The 20730-nt window shown below is 42.5% G+C and overlaps 1 protein-coding gene across 1 annotated transcript; it reads right to left on the bottom strand.

Annotated features, from left to right (window-relative positions):
- Positions 1-339: 339 nt before the first annotated feature.
- LOC311011169 (hexokinase-1) lies at positions 340-17936 on the bottom strand. Its single transcript, XM_084005964.1, has 17 exons — positions 17744-17936; positions 14218-14366; positions 12075-12194; positions 11436-11531; positions 10842-10941; positions 10500-10683; positions 9002-9157; positions 8346-8579; positions 7486-7790; positions 6888-7036; positions 6691-6810; positions 6062-6157; positions 4517-4616; positions 4198-4381; positions 2854-3009; positions 1958-2191; positions 340-1515 (listed from the first exon to the last, which is right to left on the bottom strand). The coding sequence occupies exons 1-17, from the start codon at positions 17883-17885 to the stop codon at positions 1362-1364; spliced, it is 2679 nt and encodes an 892-aa protein (XP_083862090.1). The 5' UTR covers positions 17886-17936; the 3' UTR covers positions 340-1361.
- Positions 17937-20730: the final 2794 nt, after the last annotated feature.

Here is a 20730-nt window from a genome sequence, read left to right as displayed (position 1 = left end):
ATTTTTGACTGAAGAAACAACTTGTCATTCATTGTGTGAATACCTGAGTTTTCCCGCTTCACATTTATCCAGGAGACACCACTCGATTCTATGACACTGTCAAGTGTATTATTGTTTCCTGTATAGGTGATGAGCTATATTTGTAGTATTTCTAAGAAAGCAACAGAAATGTGCAATCCCAATAAGTAAGGTTATTTATTTTGTAATTTCTCTCCTTTTCGTATGACCCCTAACTCTTCTGTACTAACGTGTGTCTGCCCGTTATGGAGTTCCCCTCCAGCGTTCCACGTCCAGGCATGTCACTGCTCCATCGTTTTTAAGAAAAGACACACCAGGATGTTACTCCACAACAAAATATATAATTTAATGAATTCACTTTTTTCACTGTGTTGATCACAAAATCTATATTGACGTATAAAATAAATAAAAAAGGAACTGACCCAGCGCTCTCCTCTTGTCTTAATGTAAGGCATGCAGTCTCCACAGAGCTTTGGACATCGAAAGCTACGGGTCACCACAGCAGGACGCACTAACACTCGGCCACAAATAAACACAAAGGCGCTCGTTGTATCCACTCTTTTTTTCTTTTTGGGGGGGAGGGGCCATAAAACATTTATTCTTTTTGCACATACAAGTGAGTAGAAGTGGGATCAATCACAACACCAAAAAAAAAAGGTATAGTAGTTCACAAATAGCAACAGTAAATGCTAACACTTCCAACCGACGGCGTGGTGCTGCAGGAATACTTTAATATGTGAGTTACATTGACAGGTACACAACATAAATGGTTAGTAACACATCATGTGAGCATGTTGCACAGAAATGAGTGATTATTTTATGTTGGAACAGCCGTGACTCTCGCATCCAACCCTATGTTTTGCAGCAAGCCCTTTTTTTGGGAACTGGTTTTGTGAACCGTGGAGCCGGTTTTAAAAAATGACAAAATGACGTTCCGCCTCCTTTGCAAAAAAAAAAAAAAATCCTAATGACCTCCGGGATTCAAAAGTGGCCTCAGCTATATAAATACAATTATATATTTGCCTCCATATAAAAATAAAATTAGCAATACACAAATATTGCACACCTAAAGGAGTTTAGATTTATCAGTTTACTGACGAGCTAGCGAGGAAAAATGTACAAACATGGAAATAATAAACCCTCTGGTGCAGTATAAATAAACACTTAGATAATTAATCCTCTATTCATGCAGCATGACACTCTGGCTGTGTGAGGAGGGGGGTGGGGGCAGAGGTGGAGTCACGGCTGCCAAGGGAAGATGGAGTCGGGGGGCTGTGGCGGTGGTGCAGCAGCGGGCGGTTATCCAGGACTCTAACTGGGTGGTGGTGGGGGGGCGGAGCTCCTCAGTGCTGCTGCTGTGCGTCCAGCTCTCTCTGGCGGCAGCCCACGGCGGTGATGAGGGCGGCCCCCTTGCCGCTGCCGTCCTCGGACAGCAGGAACTGGACGTCGCACTTGGGGGCGAGTTCCTTCACTGTCTGCTGGAAGATCCGTGAGAAGCTGAGGGAGGAAGAGCGACAGGAAACTGTGGTTGGGAAGCCGTTCGCTACTCAAAAAGAAACAGAGATACAGCTTCTCACTCAAGGGTTCTATCTATTTAATAGTCCTTTAAGTTTTTATTTGTCAAAGAGTGAGTTAAAACAATGGTGATTGATCATGTGACCCACTAATGAAAGTGCTTGTACTTGCTGCTTTGCCCAGAAATAGGATCTCCGTGTCTGTGGCGACATTGTTATAATGTAATTGTGTTATAAATATGCATCATAAGCATATTTATAACACATTATAATGCATTTAGAATGGTGTATTCTTTTATTGTTCTGTGAAAACACTTTCAATTGCGGTGTTATCTGATAAAGAGCAACACGATTTATAAACCTATATCTAACCTATAAATCTCCCCTTTTCTCATTAAAGGCCACTGAAATAGTGACGTCCTTACTGTGGGTGCAGCTTGTAGAGCGTGCCGTCCACCCCCACGGTGACGTCCAGGTGGTCCAGTCCTCGGTTCTCACGGATCTTGTCCACCACGGCCGCCATCCCGGCTCCGCAGATCTGAGCCGCGCGGCGGGACACCGTGCCGCACACCTCCTTCACGATGATACTGTCGTCACAGGTGCTGTCGAGCCCCAGCTGCTGCAGGATCGCCCTGACCTGCAGCAGCGCCAGACGATCGCTGTGGTGGAGGAGGAGGGGGGTCAGAGGTCAGCCAACAGCAGGAGAGTCACCGGATACCTCACAGCTGTTCCCAGAGGCTAAGGTAGGCTTAAACACGGCATAAACTAAGAGCTGTCACATTGCACCCCCTCCCCCTCCCTACCTGGTGTTATCCCTGCTGATGCTACTTTTATAGGAACAAGGCTGCTTAAGGCCCCGCCCATATGGAAACGTTTTTGTGTGTAAATGAAGAAGTCTTGTGTGTTCGGGCCGACCGTCCACATGGATCCGGCATTTTTGGTGCCTGAAAATGCACTTTTTTGAAACCTAGGTCCCAGGGTGAAAAAGAAAAAACGAAGCCTCTCTGTTTCGTGTAGATGGCAAAAAACGCATCCGATGTCATCACCCCGACCCTCTAGCCCGACTTCTTCCCCCGCGACGTCTCATAACGACAACAACAATGGCGGCCTACGTGCTCGTGATCGCGCTGCAGCAGATACTCTGCTCCTTTGTACGACGGCGTACGGCAGTAAAACCTCATTTTAGTTGCATGAAAAATTTGTTAGATAATAAAATTCTATTAAAAAGAAAAAAGACATTTTAAAATATGTTTTTTGAAATATGACAATAATTTCTAAAAAGTGACACTGACATTAAAACACGCTAAAGTGATGCCCTCACCTCTCTATCTGGGACAGGAACTTGGTCTCGAAGATGCCCCTGGTCTTCAGGGTCTCCGAGATCTGGCCCCGGAAGAGGAAGCCGCGCCGGGTCAGGTCGATCAGGATCTGCCTGACGATCTCTCCGAGGTACATGCCGCTGCACATCTTCTCGTATCTGGACGGAAAGAGAACGGATGTTACGTTAACGGTAAGATGAAAAAGCTAATGACGGTTCATTCTGTGGTTGGTTGGTTTCCGTCACATGATACCGAAGTTCTTAAGGATTTAAGACAAATATTCACTGTTGCATTTTCTTTTACAAGCAAACCCACAAACTGTAACCCCAGGTTGAAAACAATGACCTTTTAAAGCAAATAATCATCTAACCAACAGGGTGCTGGAAATCCTTGTGTAGTTTGGAGGTGATGTAGTTTTATGGTGGTAGTTTGGTGGCGGTGTAGTTTGATGGCGGAGTAGTTTGATAGTGGGGTAGTTTGTTAGAGGTGTAGTTTGGTGGCGGTGTAGTTTGATAGTGGGGTAGTTTGTTAGAGGTGTAGTTTGGTGGCGGTGTAGTTTGATAGTGGGGTAGTTTGATGGCGGTGTAGTTTGATGGCAGTGTAGTTTGATAGTGGGGTAGTTTGTTAGAGGTGTAGTTTGGTGGCGGTGTAGTTTGATAGTGGGGTAGTTTGTTAGAGGTGTAGTTTGGTGGCGGTGTAGTTTGATAGTGGGGTAGTTTGTTAGAGGTGTAGTTTGGTGGCGGTGTAGTTTGATAGTGGGGTAGTTTGTTAGAGGTGTAGTTTGGTGGCGGTGTAGTTTGATAGTGGGGTAGTTTGTTAGAGGTGTAGTTTGGTGGCGGTGTAGTTTGATAGTGGGGTAGTTTGTTAGAGGTGTAGTTTGGTGGCGGTGTAGTTTGATAGTGGGGTAGTTTGTTAGAGGTGTAGTTTGGTGGCGGTGTAGTTTGATGGTGGTGTCGTTAGATGGCGGAGTAGTTTGTTAGAAGTGTAGATTGTTGGCGGTGTAGTTTGATGGCAGTGTCGTTAGATGGCGGTGTAGTTAGATAGTTTGATGGTGGTGTAGTTTGATAGTGGGGTAGTTTGTTAGAGGTGTAGTTTGGTGGCGGTGTAGTTTGATGGTGGTGCCGTTAGATGGCAGAGTAGTTTGATAGTGGGGTAGTTTGTTAGAGGTGTAGTTTGATAGTGGGGTAGTTTGTTAGAGGTGTAGTTTGATGGCGGTGTAGTTTGATAGTGGGGTAGTTTGTTAGAGGTGTAATTTGGTGGCGGTGTAGTTTGATATTGGGGTAGTTTGTTAGAGGGGTAGTTTGGTGGCGGGGTAGTTTATTACGGGTGTAGTTGGCGTCCTTCACCTCTGTTTGCCCTCGTTGAGCGAGTTCTCGTCCACCGCCTGGTCGTACTTCGTCCTGATGTCGTCCAGGCAGCCGTTGTCTCCGAACGCTCCCCACTCCATGTTGACACACATGCGTCCCTCGCTGCCCTCCACGATCTCCACGTTCTTGACCTCCTCCATGTAGCAGGCGTTGCTGCCGGTCCCTGGGGGGTCACACGGCCCATCAGCCTCAACAGAAACCCCCTCAGGATTCTCAACATTCACATCTGAGACGTTTCTAACAGCTTTTAGTTTGAAACGTCCTTTTTTTATATTATGGTGTCAACGTGTGAACTCACCGGCGATCAGCCCGACCTCACAGGTGGGTTCCTCGTAGGCGCACGTCATCATCGTGCCCACGGTGTCGTTCACGATGGCGACCACGTCCAACTCGAACTCCTGGGGAAAACAGACGATGATGATGTCATCATTAAATCACGGGCGGAAGTACGACGAAAACCCATACCAGAGCTCCAATCATTTATTTAAAAAAGTATTATTATTATTATTATTATTATTATTATTTATCATCCCTACATAATAACAGAGAAATTACAGAAAAATAAATAATACATAAATTTGAAAAAAGAAAAGAAAAGATAGAGAGAAAAAAAAGATCATACAATAACGTACATACACAGGCAAACAAAACAACAACAACAACAAAAAAGACAAACCATAAACTTCATGTTGCTTTTTAAATGATTAGAATGGTAAATCTAGATGTTTCTCTGCGGGTTAAACATGCCAGATGGTTACTTTTTTGTTTGTTTGTTGTTAATACATGATATCACTTATGTTTCCAGGTTTTCATTCAACCTCAAGAAGCAATATTAAGTCCATATTTTTACATCCAGCAATCGTTGATTAATATCAGGCCTCAGTCAGCACAAAGCACTTCACTCTGCATTCCTAAAACAGTCGTCACGATAAAATACACCAAGCTGTGTTTCAGAGAGCTCTGCCCCAAAGCACACGAAACCTCCTCCTCAGTATCCTGAAAGTTTGGGTTTCCAGGTGTTATGACATGCTCTTACAACAATAAGCGCCGCTTTACCTCTCCGTTAACGATTTACAGTCACTTAAACACTTACTGGATTCTCCATCTAAAAAGGCCAAATCGATGATAAGAAACTCAAAAAGTCACGATTGAATTAACAAAAATGTGAATACAAAACAGATACAAATAATCAGAAGTAAAACATGTGTTTGTTTACGGCTGCTGTTAAAGGCAGAGTAGGTCATTTGAAAAAAACCCCCCGCTGAACTGACAAAGCCCCGCCCCCTTCATTCAGACCTCCATTAAAAGCCCCGCCCCCTTCGTTCAGACCTCCATTAAAAGCCCCGCCCCTTCATTCAGACCTCTGTTCAAAGCCCCGCCCCTTTGTTCAGACCTCTGTTCAAAGCCCCGCCCCTTCGTTCAGACCTCCATTAAAAGCCCCGCCCCTTCATTCAGACCTCTGTTCAAAGCCCCGCCCCTTCATTCAGACCTCTGTTCAAAGCCCCGCCCCCTTAGTTCAGACCTCTGTTCAAAGCCCCGCCCCTTCGTTCAGACCTCTGTTCAAAGCCCCGCCCCTTCGTTCAGACCTCTGTTCAAAGCCCCGCCCACAGAACACCAAACAATCAGGAATTATGTATTGACAGACGGGCAGGCCGTCCAATTATTTTCTCCGGCCCGACTGTTTTGATTGGACGGCCACAGATACGTCAGGGCATTTAATTTGTTCATTGCTATCGGTGTGTTTCCAGTATTTCAAGGAATATGACAGAAAGTGTTTGGCGGCTGATTCGTCACATCAGTCCTGGTAACAGAACGGCTTTTTCTTTTTTCTTTTTGCAAATACCTCTTTCCTCTTGATGGCTTCCCGTAGAAGCTCCACCACGTCTTCACCCTCACAGTCGGTGGCCTTGAAGCCTTTGGTCCAGGTCACAAGGATTCCCTGCAGAGCACACGACACTTTACCGGGAAGCATCAACAACAAACAGCGTTATAATATTAATAATAATAACACATGTGAGAGGTGAGAGCGGCCTTTTGGCTGAAACACCGAACTAGGAGGCTGAAATATGAGACGACGGATTAAAAAGAATATATCTATATTTGATTTATTCAGCAGGCATGAAACCCTTATAACAGCCTCACCTAATATAAAATCAACAACAAAAATCGGGCGTTAGAAATCTAAGAATAAAATAATATATAATATTGAACACGGTGCTTGAGCATGTTCAGCCACATCCAGCAGCCGGCTGAAGATGGCCGAATTCTAAACCTCTTCAATTGACCCTTCCATCAGTCCGGCCCCTTCGGGACCAGCTCTGGTCAGGCAGCTAACCGGCTCTAACTAACTGACTCATGCAGATGTTCAGGCTGCTTTTAGTAGATCTGAAGATCGTCCTGGTTTCTAAAAGGTCTTTGTCATTCCTGAATATTCTGTATATATATTTGAGGTAGTCGATTGGAGAAACATACGGCGTCCAAGCTGGTCTGATGGCAGGGGAAGGAGAAGGTGAAGCCCAGCGGCAGGCGAGCACTCTTCATCCCCATGTAGTCCAGGAAGTCGGAGATGCAGTGCACGATGTGGTCAAAGAGCTGGAGGCACACAGATGTTTTCAGAGGTTTTATGAGATATCACGTCTTTTGCGTAGCGTTAAAACCCAAGTCCTTACCTCCTCCCCTGTGCCCTGCATGACTTCTACGGGGATGGCGTAGATTTTATTGTGCATCTCCACGGATCGCTTCTTCCCGCTGCGAATCTTCACCAGCAGCACACGGAAGTTCGTCCCTCCGAGGTCCAGAGCCAGGAAGTCTCCGTTCTCTGCATGGCAAGGAGAGATGCTTAAACCAACACAGTTTAAAAGTCACAGGAATCACCTTGACTTGAATATCGGGAGTTAAGGATATTATACGTCTTGGGCTTTTATTGTTAAAATGTACGTTTCTGAGAAGCAAAGTAATGGACGATGTAGACACTCGATTAACGCTCGATCGGCGGCGCCTTGTGCTTTCAGATTTTCTTTTATTATTATTATTATTATTATTATTATTATTATTATTATTATGTGATATATGTTGGTCTGTCATGTAAGCTGCTACTGGATGCTTGAATTCCCCTCCGGATCCATAAAGTGTCTCCCTCCCTACACACCTACTATAGATAGATTTACTGATATATTCATTGAAATCTCTATGGTTTAGACTAAGTTGTGCATCAGTGATTTAAACAGTTGAGAGAGAAAACTCTGATATATAGATATTTCTGGTCACCTGTCCCGTCCGGCGTTCTCCGGACAAACGTGGGCAGCATCTTGACGGTGGCCTCCTCGTGGCTGTTCTTCTTCAGGCCTCGTTCGATCTCCACCCGCATGCGCTTCTTCACCTCCAGCAGCTGCGCTTTGCTCAGCCGGAACTCCGCCATGGTCTGCTGGATCTGGCGCGCCTGCTCCGTCAGGCGGTACGCCACCGCCGTCACCATGGCGGCGCCTTTGGCGCTCCCGCTCTCCGACAGCAGGAAGCGGACGTCAGAGTCCGGGACCAGGCGGCGTACGGTCTTGTGCAGACGGCGGGCGTATCTGTGGAGAGGGAGGGTCGGTTGCTACAGCAGAATATAATAATAACAATAATAATAATAATAATAATAACAACAATAATGTTAATCTCTGCTGCTGGTTCAACACCAAACGCTCTGGGATGTGGACGTGTACAGTACATGACATCATATAATAATAATAAATATATTTATCAATATGATGATCTTTAAATAATCAAACTGATGTTCAAAGCAATGACCCGTTACTTATCTACACATATTAAACTTGAATACCTTATTTTGTTTTTAATATCAACCTTTAATTACAGTTTGCTCAGAATAATTTAATCTGAATAATGAAAAGTTTTTTTTATGTTTTTAATGAAGAGACATCAAGCTGACTTTAGATGTTTAAATAGATGTTTGTGTTTTTAAGACTGACTTGTGGGAAATCCTCCCCGCAGTAGAAGGAATGTCTGCTGTGCATCCTCCATATTCCTCTGAGGATCCTCATCCCAAAGTATCTCATTCTATTTCTGAAGTTTTGTCGTTGTCGGGGGCAACCAGAGACCCCAGGTGTCCGTGTCGCTGTACTCACTGCGGGTGCATCTTGTAGAGCGACCCGTCGATGCCCACGGTGGTCCGCAGGCGAGCCACGCCCTTGTTCTCCTTGAGGCGGGCGAGGATGCCTCCGAGGGTCGAGGCGATCAGATTGGCCGAGCGGAAGGACACGATGGTGCAGACGTGCTGCACGGCCAGGCAGTCTTCATCGGACGGCTCCACGCCGAGCCGGGTCAGGATCTCCATGCACTTCTTCAGCCCCTCTTTACTCCTGGAGTCACAAAAACATCAAAGGGTTTTAGTTGTTTTTAAAAGGCAACGATGATCTTTTTATACCACGGCGTATTAGGGCCACTGTAGGAAGAAATACATTAACAAATAAATAAAAAAGTGAGTAATATTGAGAGAAAAAAAGTTTATAAACTAGCATATTTACGAGTTTATAAACTAGCATATTTACGAGTTTATAAACTAGCATATTTACGAGTTTATAAAGTAGCATATTTACGAGTTTATAAACTAGCATATTTACGAGTTTATAAAGTAGCATATTTACGAGTTTATAAAGTAGCATATTTACGAGTTTATAAAGTGGCATATTTGCGACTTTTTTCCTCTGAATATCGCCCCCCTCTCTCGACTCTGTTCCTTTTTTTTATTATAAATATTTATCAAATATTTAACTGGACTCACTTTTCGATGGCGGAGACGTGTTTGGTCTCGATCTTCCCTTTGGTCAGCAGCTCGGGGGTGATCCGCCCCTCAAACAGCAGACCCTCTTTGGCCATCTTGACCAGAATGAGTCGAACCAGCTCCCCCATGTACATCCCGCTCGCCATCTTCTCAAACCTGAGCAGAGAGACAGAAACATGGCGTTAGGTCAGCATTAACCACGTGTTAATTGTTCATTTATCTCTTCTTATATGTCAATATGTCCAAAGATCAGTATCAAGAGTATTTATTTATTTTCTTTTTTACATCAAATCTTTTCTCTTCCGTAAAAATCATTTCAAATGTTTGATGACTCATGTAGCACCCAGGGGCGTTTACAAAAAAAAAAAAAAACATCCAATCAAAAAAGCTTTGGGGTGACTAGCGAGCTGCACCACTCGTTAAAAAAAGACAAAGGCCCTTGTGGGTCATAGTAGCTGACAGAGCAACATGGAGAGAGACAGGAAGTGTGTGTGCAGTAATCAGTGGGCAACGATGCGGCCGAGATCTAATTCACTCAAGGTAACCCTTGCTGATTTTGAAACCCACTCTTTCTCTGCAGGACGGGCGGTACCTGCAGATGAATGCTGGGATAACGAGTTCTCCCTCGTCGTCTCACCGAACAGGTGAGAAAGGAAGCCCCCAAATCATTCCTATCGCTAATCCCGCCCTCTTTTTTCTTATTGTTTCGCAGTCCAATCAAATGCAAAGAATTTGCTATTAAGGCCGAACGTTTTTTTGTGTGTAAACGCAGAAGTCTTGCACATTCTGTCCAAATGGAGTTTTTGGTGCCTGTAAAAGCACTTTTTTGAAACCAGGGTGAAAAAGTCAAATACGGCGCCCTTGCATGTTCATGTTTGTGTCTACGGCAAATACACATGTGATGATGTCATCGCCCCGCCCCTCGCCCCTCTAGCCTTCGATGTGTTCGGTTTCTTCTTCTATTGTCTGTTTGTATACAGCACACAAGCTTTATGTGCCTGCTCTTCTTCTCTGTTTTTGGTGTATTTTTGTAGCAGAAACAGCGCCACATATAGGCCTGTAATATGTACTACAGCGTTACCACAGCTCGCTGAGCCGTTTACAGTGGATTCATGAGGACACAGATTTTCTTGACGCGACCCCGAGGAAAACCTGGGAAAAAGCTGGTTTTGGTACGCGTGGACACGGCCTCAACTGCTCGTTTCACCGGGACTTTAAGAACATTGACTCTACATTGGTTTACGTTTAACTGGAGATTAACATTCACTGAACACTAAACATGTCTTCAGTGATCTGTTATTCTGCAGTAAAGCACACATAAACAGTGGCTATTTGTTGCATATTAAACTGACATAATTCAGTGCCTTCTGAGCTCTATTTTGCACGTACTCTATATTTCAGTTTGAGGAGTATTGTTTTGAAATGTCTGTAACCTGTTGACATTTCTCAGAAACACACTGTCCGTTGTATCATAAAGCTCTGAAGAGGAGACTCTTACAGCTGCTTCCCCGGGTTGATGGAGCCGCGGTCGATCTCGCGGTCGAACTCCGTGCGGATGTCCTCCAGGGAGCCGTCGTCCCCGAAGGCGCCCCACTCGGTGTTGATGCACATGCGGCCCTCGTCTCCTTCCACCTGGTCGATGTGACGCAGCTCCTCCATGTAGCAGGCGTTGGTTCCCGTTCCTGAGGAGGAACACAAGAACTTGGATTAGCTCCTGGGTATACAGCTGTGCCTATAATCTTATGAGTCATTTATGCACTACATTTGATTTCAGTTTGTTAAATCTATTCATTTTGCCCGATTGGGGTTCTTAAAAAGAAAACAGGAAGTCTGCCATTACCGATGATGATGCCGACTTCACAGCGCTGGTCGTCAAATCCGCAGGTCATCATGGTGCCGACCGTGTCGTTCACCACCGCCATGATGTCTGCCTCATAGTCCTGGAAAACAAACGAACCAAAACAAGATTAGGTTTCAACTCCAAACATCGTGATTGAGTTTGGAATGAACAGCCATCGTCTTTCTCTTTAATAACTGAGTGCATTTGGTTTTTTTACAAAATAGCCTCTATGCTAAAACAATATGTTAAAAAGTCAGAAAAACTTATTCTCTGTTGTTAAAGTTAAATGAATGCATTTAAGAGAAAAAAAATCATTTGCAAGGAATCGTATTGTTTCATCATAACCTCATCACACTGTAGGTGGCGCCGCTCGTCGTATTATACCTGCAAACAACGACCTCATCAAATTATATTCCGCGGTTGCATTTAGCAATAAGTAAATCACCATGACGACGTCAAAGAATATCACAGCTTTTAAATGTCCCTCCCTCGGCAACGTAATTATTATTTTTGTTAGTTGTACGTAAATTTGATTTATTTATTATTATTTGTATTTTATTTAAAAGAAGAAGAAGAAGAAGAAGAAGCAGTCACCCCTCGTTTCTTGATGGCCTTGTTCAGAAGGTTCACCACATCCATCCCTTCCACGCCGCTGGCTTTAAACTTCTTCGTCCACGTCACCAACACGGCCTGCAACAAGATTCAACATCTTCACTATGTATTTTTATTATAATCGTGTGCTTTGGCAGCGATGCCAGCATTCGTTACCAGAAATTAAATAACTTAGTCTCGGTGCAAACGCAGTAAAAGTCACAGATAAAATAAAGTCAAATAAAATAGACATAAAATAACAATTACGCTATAAATACTTTCTAAGAGAGCAAAATGTAAAAAATTATTAAAATAAATGATGTGAAAAGTAAACCGTAGACTGATAGAGAATAATATTTTCTCAAATATCCCACAATCCGTCTACTTCTGTTTTATAGACTTTGTCTCCACGAGATGAAAGAAAACGTCTTCCAGCTCACGTTTGATGAAGGAGGGAAATATGGATAAAATACAGTTTATCCCTTTTTTTATTCATTCAAACTCAAACAATCGAAATTGGGGTACATTATATAGCACAATATATACAATTATTTTTTGTTAAAAAAAGAAAAGAAATAAAAATAATGACAAAATAACAATATTTTTTTATATCCCTTTTTAACATCTACCTATGTAACTGACCTCGTCCAGTTTGGTTTGGGCACACGGGAAGGAGAAGGTGAAGCCCACAGGAAGCTTCTTATCTTTGATCTTCTGCTTCTCCATGAAGTCGCCGAGGCAATCTGCAACGTGGGCGAAGAGCTGCAGAGAGAAAATAACAAACATCTTACACTTCTAATTATAAGTTAATGATGCACTGTGGGAAACATCAAGAATTTCACAATAAAATGCACACGCTCTCTTAGGTTCACCGAACAAACAAAAAAAAGGATTCTGCCTTCACGAAGGTCATAATGTTTAATTACGAGCTCAACACAAACAAACGGGAAGTTTGAATAAAGAGAAACAATAACGGAGAGAAGACAAAGAGACTAATTACCCAATTAAGTGAAGAAAATACAAAGAAAGTTGGTTCAACTTTATGATCATTTTGAATGCTGTTAAATTGTATTACATTGCAGTGAGAGGTGTTATTTTTTATTATGTATATCCTATTTATATGAATCAGGGTACAAATCAGACCAAATTCAATCAATTACATTTTAATTAGTCTTCACAGTGAGCACAAATTAAACCAAAACCTCGTAAATATCATTTCTTATTTTGCTTGTTTTAACCGTTAGGAGTCCTTGAGTGTTTAGAAAGGCGGCCTTAAATAAAATGTATTATTATTATTAAATAGTTAAAATAAAAACACAATGTTCTAACCTTCGTGAAGGGATTGGTTTCAGCTCGGTGTACCTAATAAACTGTGTATGTCTAGTACACAGTCTACATTAATAACTTTATCTTCACACATTCCACACTTATATTTAGAAAAACAACTTCATTTTTGGTTTTGCAAGCTTCACCACGACTTTGTGTTTTAATTGGAAGTATAATTTGTCCCTGAACCACATTAGGTTTCTTAATTCGGTCACAGTCGGTCTTAAAAGGATGATGTGTTTCAGGTTTAGGCGACAAAATCAAGTTTTTAATATTTTGAAAAAGTTGCATGAACTGATTGAAATGATGTTGAACACAACTAAAACAAAAAGGTGTTAAACGCTAAATAAAATAAATAATAAGCTGCCTTTATTTATTTTATTCCATCACACTTCAAGCCTGAACACAATAACAGTAAAGGTGAGTTGGTGTGAAGGATTACTGTCCATCAGTAGCAACATCTGGGTTCTTTGTAGAACAATGTATTTAAAATGTCTTCAGGAGACGAGAATGTTGATTCTCACTTGAATCCACTTTGTTTGCATTTAACCAAACGTCTCCCCGATGAAAACAAGCCTCATTGTTAACACGTCTGTGGGCAGCTGTCTCCTCGCCGTTTCATGAGACAGCATCTGTCTGAGCGAGTCACGCTGCCGACCAATCACAAAGCCTCGCTGCTGTTGTGGTGATCACGTTACAACGCGGCCGCCAGCTGTTCCCTACGAGGGAAGTGAAGGTCGGCGGCGCTTCTGACTCTGCTGTCGTTACACTCGCCGTTATTGAGGGGGGGGTCATCTTACACGTATTGACCCTGACCCCTGACCTTGAAGACCTCCGAAACAGTGGAGTGTCTGAGCTCGATGTGTTGACGCCCAAAACCAAAACATGAGTACGTATTTATGACAGTGTATTTATATATGATATTCAAGATCAGAGATTACTGTGTATTTAGGCAGAGATACTTGAGGGAGGGGGGAGGAGGGGGGAGAGAGAGGTGAAAGAGAGAGAGGTAAGAGAGGGAGAGAGGGAGAGGGAGGGAGGGAGAGAGAGAGGGGGGGAGAAAGAGAGGGAGGGGGGGGAGAGAGAGGGAGGGGGAGGGAGGGAGGTGAGAGAGGGAGAGAGAGGGGGATAGAGAGAGGTGAAAGAGAGAGGGGGAGAGAGAGAGGGGGGGAGAGGGGGATAGAGAGAGGTGAAAGAGAGAGAGGTGAGAGAGGGAGAGGGAGAGAGGGAGAGAGAGGGGGGAGAAAGGGAGAGGGAGGGGAGAGGGGGATAGAGAGAGGTGAGAGAGGGAGAGGGAGAGAGGGAGAGAGAGGGGGGGAGAAAGAGAGGGAGAGGGAGGGAGGAAGAGAGAGGTGAGAGAGGGGGAGAGAAAGAGGGGAGACAGAGAGTGAGGGGGAGATGTAGAGAAAGAGGGGTGAGATAGTGAGGGGGGGGGGGGGGGGGGTGTACTTGTGTTTACCCGAGAGCCGCTGCCGTGGGTGATGTCATCGGGGGTCTCGTAGACCTGGCTCTCCATTTGAACCGGCTGCTTCTTGTCTTGCGTCACCTTGACCCTCAGGATCCTGAAGTTGGACCCCCCGAGGTCCAGAGCGATGAAGTCCCCCTTTTCTGCCCCCCAACACAGACAAACCAGAGACTCAGACATGGAGGCTTTATTCTCCCCCATCTGGCGGTGGGAGTGATGACATCATCATGACGTCACATAGTCAATTGAATTATTACGTACTGATGATATATTTCCCATTAATTTAAAGCTGCAGGAAATCTTTTCATTCATTAGGGAGGAAAGAAAACACCCGAAAATAACTAATAATGTACATAATTCTACTTTCTCATTTTAACATGGAATTAAGTCATAATAGAGCTTAATTTACTTAAATATAGACTAATAAATTATATTAATAGTACAGAACCCAAATAATAACTGGTAACAACAACTCTTAATTTTGCAGCTTAACTTTACCTAAATAATGACTCACGTAATACAGAACTTAAAATAATAATAATACATAAATAAAATAACTATAATCTATAAATGCACAATATATTCACATACGTCCTATACACTCATTATCACCACACCTTTTACAGTGTACAACATGGTTATATCCTTATATTCATACCCTGTATTCTTCCTACTGATATTAAAACATTATGATTTAATCATTTGTGATATTTAGTGCCCTCTCTCTCTCTCTCTCTCTCTCTCTCTCTCTCTCTACAAACTCATTGATTTTGGATTAGTATGATTAATTCAGCTCTCGGGGCGTTTATCTGACACTGATCTGAGGACAGGAGGATCGAGTGTCTCGCAGCCAAAACACCTGATAGTGTGGATGTGTGCTGACGTCCTGCTGCAGGCATCGAACCCGTGACCTTTCCCTTACCAGAAAACAATGTTCTTCATTTAGTTTATCTCTCTGACCCGACTGGAATGAGACGTGACCGCTGCCTCGCATAGAGACGTGTGAGTGATTTATGAGTCCACTTTACAGCCACCGTCCAACAAAACGTACACTATATATACAGTATATATATATATATATATATATATATATATATCGGAAATAAGTATTAATATTAATAATAATAATTCATAATCATTCTAATTATTACGTTGATTAAAAGACATAAATCAGATTTTATAATTTTCTATCACAACATATATCGACATTTTAATTTGGTAGTACTTTTTTCTTTTTTCTTTTCAGTTTTCAGTGGTAACCAAGCCGTCTCCATGACAACCGTCTCCACTGAGACATGTGAGACGTGGTTGAAAGCTCCAGGAATAAGTTAGTAAATGGACCTTGACTCAAGATAGATACATTTGATTTTTTCACACTTGTTATCCTCATTGTTAGCTTCGCCGTGATTTCGTCGACTCCACTTGTAAGTGTCGGCGTCGGCTTCCTCTCTGCCCTTTAGTGACCTCACGCTGAAACCTGAGGCTATTTATAACGCTCTCTGGCCTCGTTCAGGACACACACGTATTCCTGACAGCCACTTCATGTTATTTCTGTGTGTGCCTGTTGTTTACTGACTGGGGACAAACCAAGCAGATCCCAGATCTGTCTCCGAGGACGTTCAGTACGTTACAATAACCCTGCTTTGTCACAACGAATCTGGATTCAAAAACGGCTTAAAAATTATGAAACCGCTAACTTTGTATTTCCTGATCGTTTCCCCGGTAACAACAGTATTGTCTGCTGTAAAGATGTGATCATCAAAATCCCTGTGACTTCATTATGGTCCAAATAATCATGACGTGGTCATTTTCAGGCTGCGATACGATTGTTTTTGCCTCGTCATATTTTGGTATTTTCAGATTCTGAGTCTTTCCCTCAGAATATTGCCTCAGAATATATATTATATATATATATATATATATATATATATATACAGACCCCCCTCATCCAATAATGATGTAAACTAATATTTCAGTTCTAACTTCTGCATGTTCTTTTAAAATGAAATTACACTGTGACGTTGATTATATCGTATGTGTATATAAACGTAATCAGAATGTAATCCAGTTAGTCTGTCTACCGTCTGCTAGCGGCTCCTCAGACCGGCTTTCTTCAATATTTAATGTGCAGACGGATCACACGGGTCGTTAAAACGTCTGAGTCCCGTCCCTGTGCGGCGGCGGCGTGTTGATGAGACGAGTACAGAGGGTCGATCGTGGGCGGCAGGAACAATAAAACCCACATAAAACAATCGTGATCTAGCGAGTCCAGATCCAGAGCGCCACACACAAAGAGGCTGATGTCACACAGCGGGTTTCACCGCGTCAGCACATTGTTGGTGGACGAAGGGAAACCGGGACGCCGCCGGCCGGCTGCAGCAACACTGTCGGTGTTATCAGCGTGTGATCCAGATCAATGTGATCAATGTGATCAATGTGATCAGGTTTGTCTTCCTCGTTATGGCAAGCTTTCTTTTTACGTACGAATAAAACACTGACTTTCACTACGGTTCATCAATACGGTCATAACGTGGTGATTTTCTTCAAATAATACTGTCTTGTAAACTGTTTTAGTGTTTTTCACATTTTAATACGCTCTCGTCATCCCACTATATTCAACTTAAGCACCGTTTGCTCTTTTGGATACATTCAGACCTTCTGTACTCAAGTAGAAGTACACATCCTTGTGTAAAAGTACAAGTACTGATTCTACTTCTTTACTCGAGTAAAAGTGTAGAGGCTCTGAAATGTACTACAAGTAGAAAGTAAAAAGTATCCACTTTATCCATATATATATATATCTATTTTATACTGAATCTCTCATCATTTTAATAATAAAATAATAATCTATAATTCTCCTCAAATGCATTACAACTAAAGTAACAAGCTTGTTTTTTTTAAATGTGAGGAGTAGAAAGCACAGATAAAAAAGTACAAAAAGTTGTATTTGTACTTCATTACTTCCCCCCTCTGAATATATATGCATATATTCCATAATAAAAGTCTATATAGGGACAGAAAGAGATTATTAATTTGTGTTTCTTTGGTTCTTTCCAGCTATTGTTTGCTGAATCGATGAGTCGAGAGTTCCCTTCAGCTACAGAACACCAGGCCGTGATGCTGAGGAACGTCAGGTAATTCAATATTTAACTAATATTTAACTTCTGGCTGAATGTTTCGATCAGAACTCGACATCCAAGTTAGTTTCTGGGTTAAACAAGTTTTTCTTTTGGGCAGCAGGATCCTAGAATGCACATGATTTAAAAACAAACATTTTCTATGAAGGTAACATACATAATGCATCATAAGCATATTTATAACACATTATAATGCATTTAGAAGGCTTTATAACAGTCATTATACATGTTTATAATCATGCATGACACCTTATAACAAGGTTTATAACGCATTATAAGTGGTGGACTTATGTATTATAAGAAGAACTTTCAAACACTGAGGTCACTTCGGCATGGAGAAAAAACACACACATGAAATGTGTGTTTTTGTGGTGACCCCTCACCTGACCCGTCGGGGATGGACCTGACGAAGGTGGGCAGCATCTTGACGGTGGCGGTGGGGCTGGTGTCACGGCCGAGCCCGTTCTCCATCTCCCTGCGGAACCGGTTCATGATGTCCTTCAGCGTCTCGTCCGAGAACCGCATGGAGTACAGGTACTTATCGATCTGAGGGACACGTTATTCAAACAACAAGCGTTAGCAGAATGTTTAGAGTAAAGACATGACACTCTTTTTCTTTGGTACGTCCTTGTGGGTTTAAAATGTTGTATTTATTATATTTATTATTTCATTATGTTTTATTTATTAAATTAATTCAAAAAAGATTTATTTTGTATTTATTTATTATTTCATTTATGTTCTTGACTGCAGTACTTGCTTTATTGTTTATTGTTATAAATATTGTGCGCACTGAAGCCCGAGGCAAATTCCTTGTATGTGAAAACGTACTTGGCAATAAACCGATTCTGGTTTTAAAAACCCGGCGAGGTGTCCTGATAAAGATTGCCTCAGATCGTGTTACGACTTGTGTTACGGAGTTTTATCCGGCCTCGTTGTCCACAACCAGAGTTTAATTACAACAACACAACGCTGCCTTCCTCTTATTAGATTCGGCACATTAACAAACCTGCTGAGTCAGAGAATCAGACTGCAGGAGTCATGTGCTTCCCTCGCTCTGGATGAAGCATTAAGTAGCTGGCTAGTTAGCTTGCTAGCATGCTAACTTCACCATGCTTTCATGCTACAGTTGCAGAACATTTGGGGAAAAAAAGCACCACATGAACTGCTGGACTCGGTCTGCATTTTAATTGATAACAGTTACGCTTCCTATTAGCTTATGCTAAATGATGCTAGCGCTAATTGCTAATGCCTATTGGTAGCTTGCCAACCACTCTTATGACTGTGGTTAGCTAAGAGCGGTGTAAAGGGTCTGTTATGGTGACAGAATGCAGGATAAACGTATAAACATATGTGAAGTTGCGCTAACATGCAAGGCTGGGATATGTGTACACTAGCAATTAGCATTAGTGCTAATGGCTAATAATGGGCTCTATATATATTAAATTGTGCCCAAATGGTCCCAATGGCATTATGCGCTGACATGGAAGTTGGAAGTCCAAACATGTTGTTTTGGACACTATGTACACAATTACAATATTGTATTGATTAAAATAATTAAAACACCACACAATTACGTCACAATTTGTGAATACGCCTCGACTACAAAACTACAGTTTCCACTCATGAAGACTTAACCTGTTTATGGAGATAATAATAATAATAGGTTTATTTGATGAAGCACCTTCTACAGACAAAGTGCTTCAGATCCAAACAGTAAAATGAGCAAGCAAAGAAATAAATACCACCGTAAATAAGATTTAAAAACACAAAATCACAAACGTGAGACAAAAGCCAGTTAAAACTCTTCAACCAAGCGTGTGAGAGGCGTGATGAGCCCCGAGGTCGAGTGGAAAGGTCGATTGGATTGATCCACTACTCAGCAGAGTACCAGACCTGGTGCGAGGGAGAACCCGAACCAGGACTACGATGTAGAAACCAGGCAGCGTTCGTATGGGTACTGGAAATCCTTGAAAACACTTGAATGTTTTCATTTGATGGTTTGGTGCTTGGGTTTAGAATAAAGGTCTTGAAATGTGTGTTGTATGTGATGACATCTATGATAGAACAGAGAAAAGAAGATCTCCATATTTGAGGGACTGAAAACAGCATTTTCTGACATTTCTTTATGAAAAATGCCTTTTGATGATGAACAGATGATGAAAATAGTTGGTGATTATATTTCTGTGGATCTGTTAGTGGAATTAGTTTTCCTTTCATTTGTGGTCCTTCTGTAAAAAGCTGTCTCCAAACATCATGTTGGTTGTTTAGAGGACAATAACATCTCATTTAATGTGATGAACAAGTGACATAATAAGTAGACTGAATACTGACCATTGGATTGGTACAAAGATGGAGTTTACCACAGCTGGAAGGGGCTGGAAAAGCATGGAAATGCACCTGGAAGTGCTTGGAAAGTGCTTGAATTTGACTTTGGAGAAGGTGGAGGAACCCTGGGATATGCTTTATGACAGAATACACTGCCCTTTTTTATTACATTTAATAAGAAATCCCTATATTTAGAATGGCAGCATAGTGCAGTTTAATTGCAGTTAAAGCATCTAATTAATGGATGTTTGTTGGGGGGGGGGGGGGGGGATTTGCCCTCCACACTCACTGTTACATAATCAGAGTGCAGCTTGGGGATCCAGATTAGAGATCCGGGCCATGAATCGGCACCGTTATTAGCCTCTAATGCAACATGGAAGAACAATAACTACATAAATGAATAACATCACAGTATTTCCAGGGAATCTCGCTGAGATGGATTCATCATTTTGTCATTTTCGCTCGATTATTCAACTTCGTCCAACTTTGAATGAATTAAAAGCTATATATTCCCTTAGCGGGTTAAAAGGAAGGATGGTGAAGGGAGGAGGAGGTGCCATGGTATTTATGGCTGCATATCTACCCCCCTGGATACCACCGGTAAATACAAGTGTGTTTGAACAGCGGGTCAGGGGTTAAAGGTTAATGAATCCACCTAATTCTTCTTTGTCATTTCGACTGCTGCTACATAATAATACGCCCCTTTCAAGGATGGTGAGTCAGACGCCAGACGAGACCGTTGTTGTAAAAGTGCACGTGCGTCTACTGCACTGTGACATCACACATGACATCATACGTCACCGCCACCACCACCAGTCGTCTTTGCCAGAGGGAGTAAGAAAATGAGAGGAAGCATTGGAGGGGAGGGGGGGTCAGGATGGAGGAGGAGGAGAAGGAGGAGATTTGAGAGCTCACGACTTTCTTTTCCCATCAGCCCCCTCACGGAGACAGACACCTGTCTGCTTCAGACGCCATGGCAACACACAGGAAACCCTCTCCCCATCTGCAGCATCATCACCACCACCACTGACCACAGCCCTCCTCA

The sequence above is a fragment of the Eutrigla gurnardus genome, assembly GCF_963514095.1.
Source record: "Eutrigla gurnardus genome assembly, chromosome: 3".
In the NCBI taxonomy this organism is placed as follows: domain Eukaryota; kingdom Metazoa; phylum Chordata; class Actinopteri; order Perciformes; family Triglidae; genus Eutrigla; species Eutrigla gurnardus.
Note: the sequence above shows the minus strand (reverse complement) of the source record. Positions and strands in the feature narration are given on the sequence as shown.